The sequence below is a fragment of the Micrasema longulum genome, unplaced genomic scaffold, assembly GCF_059751315.1.
Source record: "Micrasema longulum isolate JH-2025_06_02 unplaced genomic scaffold, ASM5975131v1 h1tg000225l, whole genome shotgun sequence".
NCBI classification, from domain to species: domain Eukaryota; kingdom Metazoa; phylum Arthropoda; class Insecta; order Trichoptera; family Brachycentridae; genus Micrasema; species Micrasema longulum.
The window spans coordinates 723,454-742,539 of NW_028277430.1; the positions used below are offsets into that span (position 1 = coordinate 723,454).

At 35.4% G+C, this 19,086-nt stretch overlaps 1 protein-coding gene across 1 annotated transcript in view; it reads right to left on the reverse strand.

Moving 5' to 3' along the window:
- Positions 1–19,086, reverse strand: part of LOC148283526 (uncharacterized) — a 50,814-nt gene that overhangs the window by 30,243 nt on the left and 1,485 nt on the right. Inside the window, 8 exon segments of the mRNA XM_088243701.1 lie at positions 829–983; positions 2,599–2,807; positions 4,387–4,656; positions 5,143–5,325; positions 7,041–7,157; positions 7,352–7,566; positions 9,012–9,201; positions 10,162–10,311. Of these exon segments, the coding sequence (XP_088099827.1) occupies positions 829–983; positions 2,599–2,807; positions 4,387–4,656; positions 5,143–5,325; positions 7,041–7,157; positions 7,352–7,566; positions 9,012–9,201; positions 10,162–10,311 (1,489 nt within the window).

Here is a 19,086-nt window from a genome sequence, read left to right on the forward strand (position 1 = left end):
TAAAAGTGTGAAACAGTCCGCGATGTAAATGACAGTTGAAATTTTGTGATGCCATACTAAAAAAAGTGATACCATATAAATAAAATTTCTCAATATTTAGGGAAAAAATCGTTACAGGCATTTTATGCAAATTCAAAATGTTATTTTCGTGTTTTTAAGGTTAAGTACCTAGATAAAATTATTTATCCGTGTATTTTTTTTAATTCAATAAAAAATAACACATTGCAGTTTTGTTTGAAAAAATGCAAAATATTTTTTACTATAATATCATTGGTAAATATGAATAATCCCCAATCAAAAACACTTAAAAATGGTCAATTACACGGCACCTGCTTTGAATTTAGGTTAAGACAATAATTTATCTTTTATTAGTTGTTTTCCTGTTTTTATTCTTCATTCCCGTGGCACATGCGGCGGCGCGCGGACCGCGGCAACATTATACGACATAATTTTGACTTTATTGACACGTCAAATGAATTCCGAAAAAAATTGAACGTGAAACCGGGGTGGTGAAAATGTAAAAAACTTTAATTGGGGCGAATATTTATATGGGAATGTATGAAGAAAAATGGGTCCTGAACATTTCGGTGTAAAAAGCGGGAAAATGTAAAATTGAGGAACGTAAAAACGAGGTTTTAGTGTATGTCCATCATCACTTATCAAATCGTTACAATTTATATGGCCGGGAGCATTATCAAGTAACAATAAGACAGCTTTAGTTCTTTCATTCCCTCGCCCTTCACACAATGCTTTGGTTCGGATTACGGAGACTATACTGTACTTGGAAAAATACGATGGTCAACTGTATTTAACTTGTCGAGGTCTCACCTTTCTCTATGCCAAAATAGATGTCATGAACCTCAGGCTCGTGGTTCTCGTACTGGCTGTAGTCGAGATGGAGATATTTCAACTCACGAGTAACAGACTTTGTGCCCTCCTGAGTATCCTGCATATAGGACAAGCAATGCCGTGACAGGTCCTTCCTGTAATGCAATGTAACAGTTAATTTTAGCAAGTAATAAAAAATAAACTAAAATTAAACGTCGGAAAAAAAATACCTATATTAATCATAAAATTCTTCTAATAGTGATAAAAGGTGTAGAATCTTATAAATATATATGTGAGGGTATTAGAAGCAAACAATTGTCCCGTAAAGTCAACACGACAAGTTCATTTAAAAAAAAAAAAAAAAAAACATATTTTATCTAACATTCAATATTTTATCTAATGAAGAAGTTCAGCCCTACAGAAAATTGGATTTAAAAAAAATGATAACGCGCGGTAAAAATTAGAGCATTAAATTGTCAGCAAAGTTTCTTGAAAATTAATCAACAATATGTTGAGTTTTTCCAAATTTTTATAGAAAAAGACTGGATTTCACCCCCCAGGCAGCTATTGAGATCATGGGTAAGATTCAATTAACAGATGGAAGAATCAGAGAAATAAGAATGTTCAAACATAAGCATAATGTTCAATGTACTTCATAGTCCTAACGCTCCTATATACCTGCGTGAAAAATTTCCACGCTTATCAGTTCATGGTTTACCTCTTCGTTCTGATTCTCGAGGCACTCTCTTAATACCCATCTACAATTCCTCTTTCTTCTCTAACTCATATAGTGTCCATGTGGCTCGACTGTGGAATCATCTCCTATCCACCATCAAAGATCTACATTATCTCTATTTAAATCACGTCTGAAGAAACATCTCCTTTCTCTTCCCTAATCTCTCCTCCTTTCCTTTTTCCTCTTTCCTCTTTTTTCCTTTTTCCCATTGAGTAATAGTTTTGATTTAAGGTAATTTATAAACAAATAAGTTTATTTCTATTTTTATATATCTTTAGCTTTTTAATATTTTTTTTTCTATTGAAAATGTTCTGTAACTTGAGTTATAAAAATAAAACTATTATTTTATTGGTTGGTTGGAAGAAATTGCCATTTGGCAATAAGCCCGCCAATGTACAAATAACATTATTTACAAAAAGTTAAATAAAATTAAAAAAATAATGGTGAATAGGCATTGTGTAAAGTGGCCGCTTAAACCAGCCAATGACAGGTCATAAGCCCTGTAAACGCCGTGACTTCCAGATTACCTTCTGAAAAATGTTTTCCCTCTTAGTTGTAATAAACATGGACATAATACAAGAATATCAGAACAATACGACATACAACATTCCAAAACAAGACAAGGACAATCGAGACTAATAAACCAGGGACTGAAATTGTACAATAAACTACCAGACAAAACTGAACAAAAGACTCAGACAAACTTTTCAAAAGGCGTAAAAAATATAATTATCGAAAACAGAGTATAAATAAAAAATGGTTGAATGGATGATATTATTTTTGTAAAATGGATGTAATACTCCGTAAGGGTTAATAAATACATTTCAAATAAAATAACAAATTTAGATTTTTATTCTTTAAAAATTTATCTTTTAAATTTTAATTTTTTATCCTGTAAAATTATTTTTTTATTAATGAGCCCACATTTGGAGTGTACCCTTCATTTACTGGTAAAAATATGGCTGAACCAAATGTAAATCTTCATTCATTTTGCTAATTGCATCGCTCATATTTTAAATTGCCACAGAACTCACCAGCTGAGTTCCCACGTCAGCATCTTTAACCTGGGTCCGCTCAACAGCACGGCAAGGTCTCGACACATGGCCGACGTGAGGCCCAGACCCTCCCCATCGAGCACGGCGCTGGACACCAGGCGCTGGGCAAGCCCCTTTCCATCGCAGACTTCCTCCTTCCTATCTGGGTCGGCCTTCTCGTCCTCCTTCGTCTCCCGGTCTTCGGTTCCCTGGAAAATAAAAATATCTCGTCAGAGGTGAGAGGATTAATTGAACATAGTGCAATTAAAAAAAAAATAGATATTGGTGTTATCGGGTGCAGTAAGGGCAATTCTATGTTCTGCTAAAAACAGCCAGACCGCATTTTACAAAAGGTATACAAATACAAAAAAAACTATAGTAAAACCCCCTTTTTACGTTTTTCAAGGGAACAAGAAAAAAAGTGTAAAACTGAGGAAAACAGTAAAGTGAGGAAATGAAAAATGTATGGAAAAAATAAAATAACATTAAAAAAAAATGATTTGCTACACTATAGTGTACATATACTTCCAGAAAAATTGTAAAAACAGTGATAAGTGGAAATTGACATTTTTTTTTTTACCTATTTTCAATGATTTCACTAAAAATATTTTTATATTTTTTTCAAACAATATTATGTAATCTGTTTTAAAAACAGCATGTTAAAATTATTTTGAATTTGCATAAAATAACATAAAATATTTTTTCCCTAAATGTTGGGAAATTTTATTTATACGGTATCACTTTTTTTCTATGGCATCACTAAAAACAACTGTCATTTAGTTCGCAGTTTTTTAAACCATCTTTTTTATAACTTGAAATATTTATTTTGTTATGTTTTAAACATCGCAATTTTATGATATTAAAACTTTATTGTTTTTAAACTGTACAGAGCTGCTTGGTTTAATAACAATACATGTGCCGGCCAGGATTTGTAGACAGTACACCTGTTTCATGTACCAATAAGTAAAACATCGTATGTTAAAAATGCTTTTTTTCGTAGGACTTTTTCAATGTACAATACAAAATTTAAAAATATAGATTACACAAACATCACTCTGTCAGATTTAAAATTTACACTAAAAATGTATTATGTAACTTAGTAGACATTATAATAATAAATATGTACGTCTCCCCTCCCCTCCTTATCCTCTCTTCAAGCATTTTTGTCCTTATCCTGCCCAATTTACAGTAACTTAATGTTCTTAAAATAAATATAAAAAAATCCTTGATTATTGAGTACATGAAAATAACATTTTTATATGTATAAATTGTATGTATTTATTTGATATGTAATATTTTCTTTACTAACTTTGTATACTATGTGGAAATCTGTTATTAGTTCTGAGTTTATACACTATATCTGTTTGTTTACTAAAAATATGTATGTAGAACTGTTGATTTCCCAAATAAAATAAATAAACAAAATAAACGTTTGTCAACTGCGTATCATGATTTGTACAAGTCAATGTGACGTTTTTGTTCAAATGAAAAAATTAAGACTAACCCTGAAGGTTAATAGGAACTAGGAACACTTAAACAAAAAGGTCAATTACACTGCACCTGCTTTGAATTTATGCTAAGACAATAATTTATCCTTTATTAGTTGTTTACCTGTTTTTATTCTTCATTCGCGAGGCACACGCAGTGGCGTCATTATTACGACATAATTTTGGCTTTTTGACACATCAATTGAATTTCGAAATATTTTTAAGCGTAAGCCCGGGGGTTATGAAAAACGTTTTTGCAAAATGATGTAACCTTATAAGAACGTAAAATATAAATAATGACCTGTTCCATGGAGCATTCCTTCACGCGCTGGTAGCAGAGTTGCGAGGGGTGCAGCGAGAAGGCGGTCAGCACGCACTCGGCGCTGACGCAGCGGCTGGACGGGCGCAGGTAGTCCGCCAGGCCGAGGAACCAGGCGGCCAGGTGGCGGGACGTGCGCGCCGCGTCCTCGCCGCCCTCCGCGCGCAGCTTCTGCCGCTCCAGCTCGTTCATGCCCGTGGTGAGCGCGCGGATGTACAGCTCGCAGACAAACTCGCGCAGCGTCTCGCCAAACTGGAAACCGTTCCATAAAACAACTGAATTAGAAATAATAGTTACAATGCTGGGACGTTGTAAAATAATTATTTGTGTCTTAAGCTCTATCGCATAGAACAAAAGTGTACCAAATTTTGGTTCGGTTTTAGATTGGTTTTTAGTTTAACAACAAACGTCTACGGTTTTGGTTTGCGCTCGCAATTCTCAACCCAAGTACCTACAGCCTTTTGTACTGCTGTATTCAGTAGCTAACTTTGTGGTCAATAATCATAGAATGTAAAAAACGTTAATTGGAAAATGGGACCTAAACATTTCGGTATAAAAAGCGGGAAAATGTAAAATTGAGGAATGTAAAAATGAGGTTTTACTGTAATTAATACACGCAACACTTCACTAACAGTACTTATGAATATCAAATTATTTTTTGAACCACCATTGGGTTATTATTTAAAAATAGGTAAAAAATCATCGGGTTTTTCTCACAAAAATCGGTTCGGAACATACCTGATGCTGAACCGCCTTGCAGACGGTGTAGATGTGCATGGCCGTCTCCGCCGGCTGCAGCAGCTTCCTGAGGGCGGGGGGAAGGCTGTTGGGCTTGGCGGCGTACAGCGTGACGAGCTGCGCGGAGAGGGCCTTCAGCTCGCTGGCCTGGGTAGACTTCACTAGGCAAGCAGCCACCATAACCTGGAGGAGAAACGACGGTGCAAAAACAACACGGAAATGTCCCGACAGTGAGTGCCACTTAGGGATATGTGGACTCTCAGATGAATACTTTAATATTGAGAGACTCCTAAACCACCATTTTTCACTTTTTTTGTAGATTTTGATACAAATTATTTTCTCTAAGATAATTGCTACGATTGGATTTTTTTTATTGTATTCTCTGTGGTTATTCCTCTAAAAATCAGCATTATTTTCAAAAAGTACTTAAATCATACAATAATTAAAATTTTCCAATTTGTTAAACTTCTTCTTATTCTCAATTTTTTAAACCAACTGGTCCAAGAAGAAGTTTAAAAACTTGGAAAATTGTTTTCAGGCGTTGCCTAGTATGTGAAATAATTCAGTCAGATGAATCTCTTCACAACAATAAAGGTTTCAGCTCTTTAACTTCACTAAAATCAACAAATGAAAGAATTGAAGAAATATAGATGTTTAAACATAGGCAAAATGGTGAATGTTACACAGTGTGTAAAGTGGCCACTTAAACCAGCCAATGACAGGTCATAAGCCCTGTAAATGCCTAGACTTCCATATTCCCTTATCAAAGGTATTCTCCATCCCTGTTGTAATTTGTTAATCTTAATGACTCCCGAGGGGGTGAAATCCAGTATATGTCTATGAACATTTGGACAAACTCAAAAATTGTAATATTTATTTTTGTAAAATGTATCATGTTATTCATTATAAAAACTTATATTTGAATAAAAGTATAAATAAAAAATAGTGAAAATGAAAGGGCTAATTGGTTAAATAAATGGAAGTGTAAAAAGTTGTCGGCCTCGTGGTGTAATGGTCAGCGTGTCTGCCTACCATGCAAGAGGTCTCGGGTTCGATTACCGACATGGTTGATATTAAATATTTATTTAAAAGGGTGTTTTCACACTAAAATATTTCATAGCCTCTGGGCTGGTATTCCAAACGATCTCACGGCCGTAGAAAAACCATTTATCTCGCGTATTTACATACAAAATACACGAAATAAAGTGTTTGCTACATCGGCGAGAGCAGTTTAGAATAGCACGCTGGACTGGTACCTGAAGCTTAAGACTGATCATCTTACCTTCATGTAACAAAAATTATTAAGATACGCTGCAATAGGTGTACCAATGCAGTGCCCTATGCACCATTAGGTGCGGAATGGGAATGATGATGTAACATGTAACCGTCCGTGCGCTCAGTAGCTGCAAGACTTGTTGTAATCTAACTTCTTTTTTAATAAATTTGTTTTTTATTTAGTTTTTAAAATATCACTTAAACTCTAAACTTCATTGTCACATGAAATAAAAAATGCAAATAGGGGATAGATTACTTAATCTCCATGCACTCTGTAGCTGCAAGACGTGCTGTAATCTAGCTCCTATATATCAGAATTGTAATATATTATAATTGGAGACGAGGAACTAGAATCCCAATCGTCCATGCACTCTGTAGTTGCAAGACGTGCGGGGATATTTATTTATGGTACAGCGCCCTTGAGGAGATTTTCACAAAAATGGCGCTATATAAATTATCTAAATATATACATAACATTTATTTTTAATTTATAACTTATATTCAAATTTATATAATTACAACAAAATTCCATAAATTATGTCTTAACGAATTATAATGGTTATCTGTTCATACCAATAATTTATATATTTGTTTTAAATAGATAATACTGAATATGTCCTTACGTGGGCGCAGAAGAGAGCGGTATCGTGGGCGTGCTTCCAAAGCCTTCCACTGCTCTTATCCCTGGTGGACAGTCGACTGATGACCTGCACTGCGTCGGGAATGCTGAGAGCCTTGATCTAGACAAAACAGACAATTCTATTTTATTGTGTTCAAATCGGGAAGTGTTCGAGCTAGAAGTGCTTTAACTTGGAAATTCTTCTAGAAAGCAACGTTTTTTTTTTTGTCAACAAATGAATTCTAAAAATTTTTTTTTTATATTTTCTCTTCAGCCTCCCATTTTCCAACCCAGTTAATACAAGTGCGTTCTCACCTCGGCGATGCAGTCGCTGGTTCGCTGCGCGCGCACGAGCAGCACGAGCAGCGCGTCCAGCGCGGCGGCGCGCACGCCCGCGCCGGGCGGCAGCAGCAGCAGCGCGCGCGCCAGGCGCGTCCCGGCGCCCGAGCACGCCGCGCCGCCCGCCGCGCACAGCTGCCGCAGCCGCTCCAGCGCGCCCGCGCTCGACTCCTCGCGGAACCAGCTCTCCACTACCGACAAACAGTGTTATTCATTTAATCACAGTTTTTGTACATTGACCGATACACTGAATCACTGCCAGGAAGAATTAATTTCCTCAATTTTATGAAGAAAAAAATTACATAAAATAGATACTCACATAAATGATGAACGACTTTCTGAAATCGAAGATGTTAAATACTTGGACTAACAATAGACAGGCAATTGACATGGACAATTTGTATCAATAATTTAATTAGTAAAGAGGAGACATTATTGAGTCTTTTTTTCAAAATCAAAAACTTTCTAATGTTTGAAGCCTATGTAAAAACTAAAATATGTTATATGCAACTACTGTGGGAAACAGGTTATCAAAATGACATAAATAGACTACAAAGACAGCAAAATAAAATATTAAAGTTAGTATAAGGGCTTAATAAATCGGGTATAAAGTTAAGCTTTGGAATAGTGGAAGAATAATAATGGTATAGAAAAATGTATTACTTATAAACGTCGCATAGAGTTAAACTCGATTTAAATCTGGGATAGCGACCATAGAAACTTATACCTGCACATCATGTAGTATAAAGCTGGAATAAGCAAGAGATCTGTCAAAAGTCATATTTTTCGGTAATCAAAATGGATAGTTTATCCGATTTTTTTTCAATTTTAAACAATTTCAAAGTCCTGCGGCCTTTTCAATGCGATTCAAGTGATTTATGATAATTTGTTTTAATAATATCTTAAATTTCATATGTTTGTATGTGTTTTAATTAATTGTGATAAAAAAAGAAACACAAATAAATTAAAGAACTCGTTTTTACCTTCTCCTCTTCTTTACAATGTTGATTTATTTTTTTAACGGTTTTCTCCATGTTCTCCATTACACTGACAGTAGTCTCGATTTGACTTTGACGTTTGTTTGTTGTTGATATAAAAGTTAATGCGCACGCGCACATATCAGTGTTGACTGTTTAAAAAAATGAAGCAAGAAATAACCTGTGAATTGTTATTCTAGGTAATAAATATTTTTATAAGTAAGCTTTTTTTATATCGGTTATAAATAATTAAACCGGGTATAGTTATTTCTTAATGTAAACCTGGTATAAGGAAATCTAATAAGTAAGGCCCTAAGTTTTTTAAGCAGCTCATTTTGGCAGCCTCGGTGATATAGAATTTAAGACGCTTGAACGAAAAACTCTGGGTACAATTTCCAGTGAGAACACAGAAATTTGATGTGATTTTTCTAAAACCTGGAAGTTCTGTGCTGTAATTCGCCACTGTATTTGGACCTCCTGGGCTGGTATTCTAAACGCTCTCGCGGCCGTATTATATCGTGTATTTTGTATGTAAAAGCTGTTTTCTCGTGCCGCGAGAACGGTTCAGAATAGCACCCCTGGCCTGTTATGGTAAAAAAAATAAATGAATAAAGAGTCAACGCTCTGGAGAGAGATATTCTGAGTGCGGTTGTGCTCACCCTGGTCCCTGTCGGGCTGCGGGCCGCCCTCCACGACGCTGCGCAGCGCGGGGTGCGGCCAGGGCTCGCGGGCGGCGCGCAGCAGGTAGCGGGGCCGAGCGCCGCTCGCGCCGCCCAGCGCGTCTGCGCACGCCTCCACGCTGCAGCACAGCTCCGCGCGGGACTCCTCCTCCAGCTTGTTCCAGTCCTCCTGGAACACGCAATTGCGCAATCAAATATTCCGCCAACATAATAATGACATTTCAAGCTTTTTTTTAAAGTAAGTTCAGTGATTTAAAAAATATTTTTATGTATAGTATTCTCATTGCTAAGTTTTGCTTGCAATTACTCCGCCTGTGACGTCACTAGCTCTCATTGGAGAGTTGTCCTGACATTTAAAAGAAGCACACAGTAGCTGTCAAAATATACTAAACATTGAACAAAATGGCTTTCTGGAATCAGGATTTCTATCACAATACATTGTCGCTCCAATTTGTTTTTGTCCAACAGATCATATTTAAAGAAATTGAGTTAGTATGCAAGAGTTCTAAAAAAGACTATATTTATTAGATTCAAATGAAAAAAAATACATTTTTAAATTGTTTAAGGAGTTTTTTAACTAATTTTGTTTTAAGTTATGGTCACTATTTGTGCCTTTTTCGAAAAAAAGGGTTAAATCTCTACTTCTACAGATTTGTGTTTTGATCTGTTGGATAAAAACGAACTGAAGCAACGACATGTTAACGCTATAATTGATCAGTCAATTGACAAAAACTTGTGCCTTCGTTCAATGTAGTTCATTTTTATTAAAACCATTTTGAATAATTTTTTAATACATATTTGAGAAACTTGATACAAATAAATGCTCTAATATTTACAGCGTATAAAAAAAAAATATTTTTTTTTTATTCAATTTTTCATGGCACTGAACTTCCTAATTATGTTAAAATAAATAATATTTTTTTAAATTACAAAAAACTAATAAAGGTATTTCAAACAGAAATTTTAAAACAGGTATTTTGACAGTATAGTGCTATTTCACAAAAAATACAAAAACGACTTGCTTAATGTATTCTTCGTGTACTGGCAAAATGTGGTAGCCCACAAAAATTCTTTGATCTAAAAATAATAATTTTTAATTTTTATCTCAAGTAGACGGATCATCGCTCACCTGCTGCAGTATGTATAGGAGAGTGATGCGGTAGAGGTTCCGGAGGAGGTTGGGCGGCGCGGGGGGCGCGGTGGCGGCCCTCCAAGCGGCCGCCAGCAGGCGTGCGCGTTGTACGTACGGGACATCGTTCACGGAATCACTCTCCAGGGACTGTGGGATAAAATTAAAACATTCATCAGTTCGCCCGCCGCATGTCTCGCGCCGCATCCGAGGACTCCTTGCCCCCACATAGGGAAAAATTGGTAAGCGTTCAACCCTCAAAATGCTAAAAATGAGTATAATAACGGTTTCAATATCATACTACGATATTTTTATGTGCTGCAAAACGTCCAAGCTACACTATATATCGGTAGTCAGATGACAGAAGGGACCATCTGTATTTTTGTCTATGTTTTAGTTTTCAAAAGTTTTACTTAATATTTCAGTATTTACAGGCAGCAAAAAAATAAAAAAATCAGCGTCATTTAGAATGGTAATTAATTATTGAAAAGCAAAACTAAAATATTTTAGTTTGTGGATTAAAGTTTTGAAATTGAGGCGTATTTCAGCTCTCCTGAACATTTTTGAAAATTACAGATGGTCCCTTCTGCCATCTGACTACCGATATATATCTTTGACTAACATATCTTTAACTTCTTTGATTCCGCAGCCTATATTATGCAGGTTATGTGCAGTTCTGTATGTAGGCACATGATAGATGTACACTGTATGGTCAACTATAGTTGTATTATATATTATAACAAGCGGACCCAACAGACGTTGTCCTTCCCGAACGTTGGCTTGCCTGCTATTAGCTTGGAAAAAGACTTTTTATTGATAAGTAGGTACTTGTTTGTGATTAAATTCCAAAACTAAAAATTATTAATATTATATTGAATTTAAGTAGGTACCTAGGTACTTGTTTATGGTTGAATTCCAAAACGTAAAATAAATATTTTTTCAAATATGGCATTCTTTTTGCAAACGTCAAACTCCGGTCTTCTCACCAACAGAGAGGTGTACTTATTTAGGAATATGATTTTTAAAAATGTATTGAATTTGATATTATTTTAGTATTACCAAAAGTCCAGTAAAAATAAATAAATGGGTAGAAATTATAAGGAATTAAAGGAAAGAATCTGATTGAGATCCACAAAAAATAAATGCTATTCGTAAACATTCAAAAACATTTTTTTTTCATTTTTTTGCAAATGCATTCTCCTCGAATGCAACCCTGCTAGATTGACAAATAAAACATTTATGCTCCTTACTTCTTTTTACATATTAGATTGAAGATTTTAATATCTACGAACACGCACAGCGCAAAGAACTATATTTTTCTGAAAACCGCACGTAAATCGGTTAAGCCGTTTAAGAGAAGTTCAGTGATATCACACGTACAGAGGAATTATATATATTAAGATGTGCAACTGTGTGATCAATATTCAAAAGTAGATATATTTTTAGTAAAATGTATTACATTTACATTTTTAGTAATATTATAAGTTTTGTATGATTAATTATTTGATATTATGTATAATTTTTATGTGACAACATTTACAGTAACAATATTATGTGGAAGAGCTGTAAATATGTTTTATTATTATATGTATATATTATATTAAATACTAACATACTAACTTGTACATATCATATTACTAACACATGTGTATATATATGTAAAAAAAAAAAACAAAAATACTCGACACTGGCCAGAACACCCGAGTTGAGATGTGAAAAGGCCATGAAAAAACGAAGAAGAAGAAGAAGCCTCTAATTGGACTTCATGATATATATTTATAATATAATTGTATCTTATAAATTTATAAATGTCTGTAATAAATAAAAATAAAATATGAGCTATACTTTTTTACCAATTAAAGAAAAAACAACAAAAATAAAAAAAGAGTCACAGAAAACAGTCGAACCATTTGATAGTGATAGCTGTGATGTGGGTTAGAAATTTAACAATATAATATCGTAGTATGCTATCGAAACAGGCATTGAACTCATTTTCAGCATTTTGAGGGTTGGATGTTTTCTGCATAACTACGTCCAATTAGTCATTGCCGAAAGAGAAAAGCCTCCTGAAGGAAGGAAGGAACGGAACTAAGTAATATGATAGCCTCGGCATCTTTGTGCTGCAAGAAGACAATCCAAGAGTACATAAAGTACTCATCAAATCAATTCCCTGCAATGCACACTTAATTGTGTTATTTTTTGATAAGATGGACCGTCCTGAAAAATGAAATCGAGTTGAGATAAGTCCACCTCGAGTCTACCGGTTAGCCATTTGTCTACAGTGCCAGGGGTGTTATTCTGAATCTTCTCGCGGAGGTAGAGAAGATTTCTACTGTATGTTAAAAAACTAATACGGTTTGGTCAATTCAACCTAATAAGTGTTTTGGGTAATGCTTAAAGACGCAATAAAGAACATCTTTCACAACTCTCTTATCATTGGTTGATTCACATGGACTAGTGACGTCGTTCAAAGTAGTTCTTTTTAATTATTTTTCATACATTTTCAAGAAACTTTGGCGTATAATTTTTTTTTTTTAATAAAAAAATAAATATTTGTGTACTTATGATTTGCCCAAATATTTCATTTTGAGTAGTGTAGTTCTGTTTAAGAGATGGTAACTGGTAGACATAGAAATGCGGGTGATTAGTTAGGAAAGATATTTGTGTCCTGACGAAGAGACGGGTACGCATCAAAATAGAATGAATAAAAATACAAATTCGGCGTACTTTTAGACTTCACAAACGTCAACAGATGAAAGAATTGAAGGAATATAGATGTTAAAATATTGGCAATGGTTTTACAAAGCATTGAAATAAAGCAAAAAATACGAAATAATTTTCCCCAACCCGATATCTTCCTATGTAAATGCTACAAATAGGCGAGTCATGCCTTCAAATCAGCGTAATATATTTGAATGAATCACGACTGCCTATTTATAGCATTCTTGGAGGAAGACACAAATGTGTGATTTTAGTGGGGAACTTACAAATGCTTATTAAACAGTTACCCACTACCTATAGTCCTTGAAATATAGCTTGATTAAAATGACAGCTGTCAAACTAATGTCACCAGTGATGGGAGATTACTGATCACTGATTAAATCGACTTTATCAGTTTTTTCATGCAAACATAAAACTTTGTTTCCGAAAATTTATATAAAAATGCAAAAACAAGCGTATTTTTTTTTTTTTTAAAAAAGAAATGTTAGCGTTCTTATAATTTACACAAATATTTCAATTTTGGTAGCCATTTTCAACAAGTTGGAAATAACTCACTATTAGAAAATGGAAATCAAGTTAGGGTACAGTGGGTTTGAACCTCGGGCCTCTGGCCCGTGAGTCCGCAACACTATCCACGGGACCACAACCTGATTATAGTGTGTTTCAGACAATTATTCACCAAAAAATAAGACATTTATACTTTTTTTCATGAACAACATCACGTAAATATTTTTTTTTATTCAATCAATTTGTCCCATCTCTAACATTTTTGCAAAATATGTAACCTTGTAAGAACGTCGTAAATAATTATGTTTATTTTAGTTTTAAAACTGATTTTATACATTTATGTTGGTTTTGTCAAGCATTGTATTAAAAAAAAAATGCCAGATACTAATGATTTTTCAATATAAATCACTCCTTAGACGTTACTACAAAGTTATGTTGTCACTTTTGCTGACAACTGTAATTCTAATCAAGCTATATTTTAAGGACTATAGTTGTAGTAATTACATGTTCGCGTGTATTGTGATTTGTTATCTCTTTAATGCAAATTGAGTGATACTTGAATCCCCGAATTTGGAATAACTGGTGACTGATCTCTTTATTTTAAAATTATATGTATCTATACAAAACAAGTTAGCATAAATAATTAATAATTATCTAATAGTAATTGAATAGAATTATTTTTCAACAATGTTTTGGGTATGTCCGAATGTTTTCAGACAGGCTGGACTTCCTCCCTGGAGAGAGATATTTAGATAACAATGTTTTGAGTATGTCCAAATGTTTGCAGACAGGCTGGATTCACAAAAGTCAACAGATGGAAGAGTTGAGGAAATGTGGATGGTGAATGGTACACAATGTGTAAAATGGCCACTTAAACCACCCAATGACAGGTCATAAACCCTGTAAATGCATAGACTTCCGTATTCCCTTATCAAAAATGTTTTCCCTCTCTGTTGCTACAAATTTAGATCAAAATTTATATTTCATCGCTAAATTATACGTTTTTTAAAGCATATTTTTCATCGTAGCATGAGCTGTGTGTGACTTTGTGTGCACAAATCCTGTAAGATCGATTGATTCGATTCGGGAAAGATTTCCAAAATGTCAGGATAGTTTTCGAACATGATAATTCCTGTGCATGGCGTCAATGAGAAGTGCCTAGCACTCAATATTCTCCGGCGTACGTTGGGTACATTGTCGCCCAGTCTTCTTCTCTCACTGTGTGAAAATTTTTAAAATCATTAATTACAAACTGAATAGTTGACTTGCTTGGCACATGATTAACACTGAAAATATCACACGTGTTTGTAGAAGTAATAAGAGAACGGACCCAGCAAACTCCGGTGATAACTGTCATCAAGCGGAGGCGATACAGGTGGCTGGGCCATATATTGCGGATGCCTCCTGAGAGTATTGATGTTATAAAATTTTGGTTTAATTACATTCATCACATTACAGTGCATTGTGATGTCAAATTTTTTGTTTGTTCGAGTCCGTGGTTGGTTGTGGCGATAATGAGCTTGCGTCGTATTAAGGAATCACTGGGAATAAGTAAGGTCATTGAGATAACCAAGGAGAAGAAAATAGATTTGAGAGATTGACTTTTCTCCTGCTCCAGATCACAAAGAATTCCACAGAAATTCGTGTATTATAACACCCTTTTTTACTATTTTTTCCATGGCTATTCATAATATAATGCTTTTTTAAGTGAAGGTATATGTGAGAAGTCCTTTTGGAGATTTATTCTTAATTTGGTAATGTATCCAAAATAAAACAAGTTATTGGATTATAATTCTACTTTGTATAATTCTACTTATTTTGGCCAGTATAGAAATCCACAAACATAAAATAGCAATTATTTATATATAGTATATAAGGAAACTTTGTAAATATTTGTGTTAGTTTGTTTGAAAATGTCCTAACAAGACAAAACGCGTCACAATATACCCTTTGTATATTTTATAAAAAATAAAGTAGAATTATAATCCAATAAACTTGTTTTATGTTGGATACATTACCAAATTAAATATGGAATTCTACCAATTGTCTGCATACACAATAAATATGATTTAGTCTTATTCTGAGAGATGGGGGTCAGTGCTATGCAAGCTCCTGATGCCACTGCGACCTGTGAAGATCTATTGTGACGGGTCCCAGGTAAAGCCCAGGTCAAGACTGGCTACTGCGTGAAAGGCGAGAGTTTTCATTTTGCTAAATCTCCCCCTCCAAGCCCAGATCCGTAAAGTATCGGGCTATTAGGTAGGGGGCGAGCTCTTTAACATCCTCCGGTTTAACCAGTGGTCCCCCGAGGATGCGGCTCCTTTTATGATGTAAAGCATCACATTCACATAGAATGTGTACAGGTGTTTTCTCATTTGCACTGCAGAAGCTACATCTAGCAGTTTCAAAAATTTATAAATAAAAGAGGAATAAAATTATTTATGTATTTTTATTATTATAATTAAGTTTTAAAGTCGTGTTATTTTTCTAAACTTTTTTTATGCAAATCTGAGTCTATTTTAACTAGCTGTTTCAAAGTTATGCGGTTTTTAAAATTCCCGGAACGAATCTACACTTTTTCTATGTCATTGCTTCTTTTTGTGTGATTTTCTGCGGAAGGTATCTACCGCACAAAAAAAGGTTTAAGTATATGTGTCATTGTCTTCATATATATATATATTTTTAACATCAACACCGCTATAGATGTTTGAGTTAATTTATTTGAACTGACACAATCATCTTTACTGATTTCAGGAATTGAAGAGTAAAGTTTACCTTTGCTGTCGATGCTTGGACACACTGTGAAGATTTCTTTACTCGATTCACCATCTAAAATTTCCCCACCTGCGTTCTTTCGAACAGTTTTTTTTAGGTACTTCCTTTTTTTCCTATCTTCATTTCTTAGAACTGCGGTACTTTTAATTAAACCCTTTTCTGACTTATTCTTATTTTTATCTTTACCCGAACTCAATTTCTTAGAACCAGAGGCTTCTTTATTATACTTCGAGACATGTTTATCAAATAAATAAAGACATCTATTAATTTGTTTGTGTTCTATAAAAAATAAAATTAATATAGACAGGCAAAAATTGCTCCAGTGCAGACTGGGTTTTGGGAGCGAGATAAGAGTTGGGCACATCCCATCCAATATATGAAAGGAACTGTTTCACAGAGCACGTCAGTTCACTGTCCACACTCGTATTGCCCCGTAGACTACACTGACTGCGCTCCCCTGTTTAAACCAAAACAGACAGTTGGAATACTATATTCAGTACACGTAATTATTTTATAATATTTTCTTATACGGGTGGACAACCGTGTAATTGATTTATTTACCGATTTATTCAGCCCATTTCTGCCACCCTAAGCATAACACGAGATAGTTCCATTTTCATCTTCTTCTTTTCGAAATCTGCTCCCAAGTGAAGCATGTGGACATCACCAGACGCCTCCGGGAGACCCTATCGCCACCCAGCACTCGCCTCGTCCCACTTCAATCCTGCATCCCTTAGTTCCGTTGAATAAAGCCGAAAGATCGTCATCAATGGCCTTAAAGGATGGCGAGAGTCCGTAGGTGTAAAGAGGCAACTTGGATATAGGTTCTCCCGAGGCATGCGCAGCACTTGTCCAAGCCAGGTTCACCAACGCATCCTCGAGACTCTCGTTATAGGAGGCTACTGCATCAGTTTTAGGACTTCAATGTTGGCATTTTGTTTTGACCGAGTATAGACAAGAGTTCCAGACAACAGGCATCATGTTAAAAATTGCTACAGCAATTCCTCAGGCAGGTTGCACGCTCTCTGTGCATGCTTCAATCCTCAGTTATGTGAACTCCCAAGTATTTAAAGCTGTCAACTTTCTCGATCCTCTACCCATTAATATAGAGTCCGATCAGGGTCAGAACAGGATTTGTTGCACATAATTTAGTATTAATATTAAGACAAACGTATTATAAACGAGCAGAGTTTTCCTGCAGTTTGTCAACAATTTCCTAAAGATCTCCAACGGACTTTACTAGAAAAACCGCATCTAGAAGGGGGTACACTTCTATGCCTTGATCAGGTGGTAGTGATTTGCATAAGATAAAATTCATCAATATGATGAATAAGAATGGTGCAAGGACGCAGCCTTGCCTCACTTCAGTGGAGACCCCGAACCAATCAGTCAAAGAGCTGCCAATTCTCACATGACAATTGCTGTCTACGTGGAGAGCTGTTATAACAGCAATAATCTCGGGAGGAATACCATACGCATCGAGTATTTTCCAAAGAGATTTTCGATGCGGGCTATCAAATGCTTTCTCCTAGTTAATGAAGCAACACGCAAGAGGTGAGTTAATTTCATTACTCTGTTGAAAAATGCATCTTATATTATGGATATGGTCCGCACACGACTTACTAGGAATAAAATTGGTTTGGTTGACTCTCAGAATCTGCAGTACAGGAACTCGTATTCTGCCGAATATTATGTGTGCAAGAATCTTTCCTGGAACGCTCAGCAGAGTTATGCCGCGGTAATTATTGCACTCCAAAGATCGCCTTTCTTGCGAAGTGCAATGATCGTACCATTAATCCAATCCCTTCATCAATGGTTGGAGAATGGTCGAGGATATTGGGTACTCTAGGGTTGTTTACTTGAGCAGCTTTTGCTGGAATATCAAATAGGTCTGAGGGAGGTGAGCGATTAAGGACCCCATAGAAATTAATCTTCCAGATGTCATACATTCGCTCCATATCACATATTTGGCGTATGATTTTGAATAGTTTTTTGGAGGTATTTCTGCGAGATGCCTCTTCTGCTGCGTTCATTTGCAAATCTAGGAAGCGACGTTTGTCCGTGAGAGCAGATCTCTCAACAATTTTGTCTTGGAATCGGTAGCCGTTTCTAATAACAATTCGATCAGGGTCTTTTTCACTGTGTCCCAATGTTTCCAGTTTTGCTCGCTTTTCAATTTCATTCCAAGTACTATTTGACATCCACAACGGACCTACGTTCAACTAAGCTCCTAAAACAGTCTTTGCAGACAACATAATTGAGGTCTTAGGAGTCTGCCACTGACTCCAATGTTTTGCGTTGGAGTTAAGGAGTTGCAACTACCATTTGTGATTTCTAGATTTTATTGTACATTAATGTTAAAATGTTGTTCAGTGGTGGGAATTTTCAGTTTTTCGACATCGATGGGCTTTTTTTATATTCAATTTTTCCAAGGAGCAGCTTGGTTGCTGTATAAATCGGCGTCGCGATAAGTGTGTATTGGGCTGTAGAGTAGGTGGTCAATTTGCAATTCTGTGCGCCTATCTGGTGAGCTTTGTGAATGTTCTTTTGAATTTCCACTCAATACAAAGATTCCATCAATTTTTCAGGTTTTTTATTCTTACCACATAATATGATTCCGGCAACTCGGAATAGCTCTCTGTTTCCAACTAAACATCCACCCAGTCATCCCATCCCAAATAGTAATAATGAATCGCAGCATGATATTCAGTTTGATAATTTTTTCCAAAAATTAAAAACGGAATTATTTGCTAATACATTCACACGGTCAAAACGCAGTGAAATTGGTTGAAATTTAGACAGTTGCGTCGTAATAAATTGTCCTCGAGAGGAATGTGTTTTTTTTGCGAGCAATATGCCATTTTTTTTATAGGTTTACTAATCATCAGCTGACGTACCGAAGTTAAAATTGATGTTCCTATG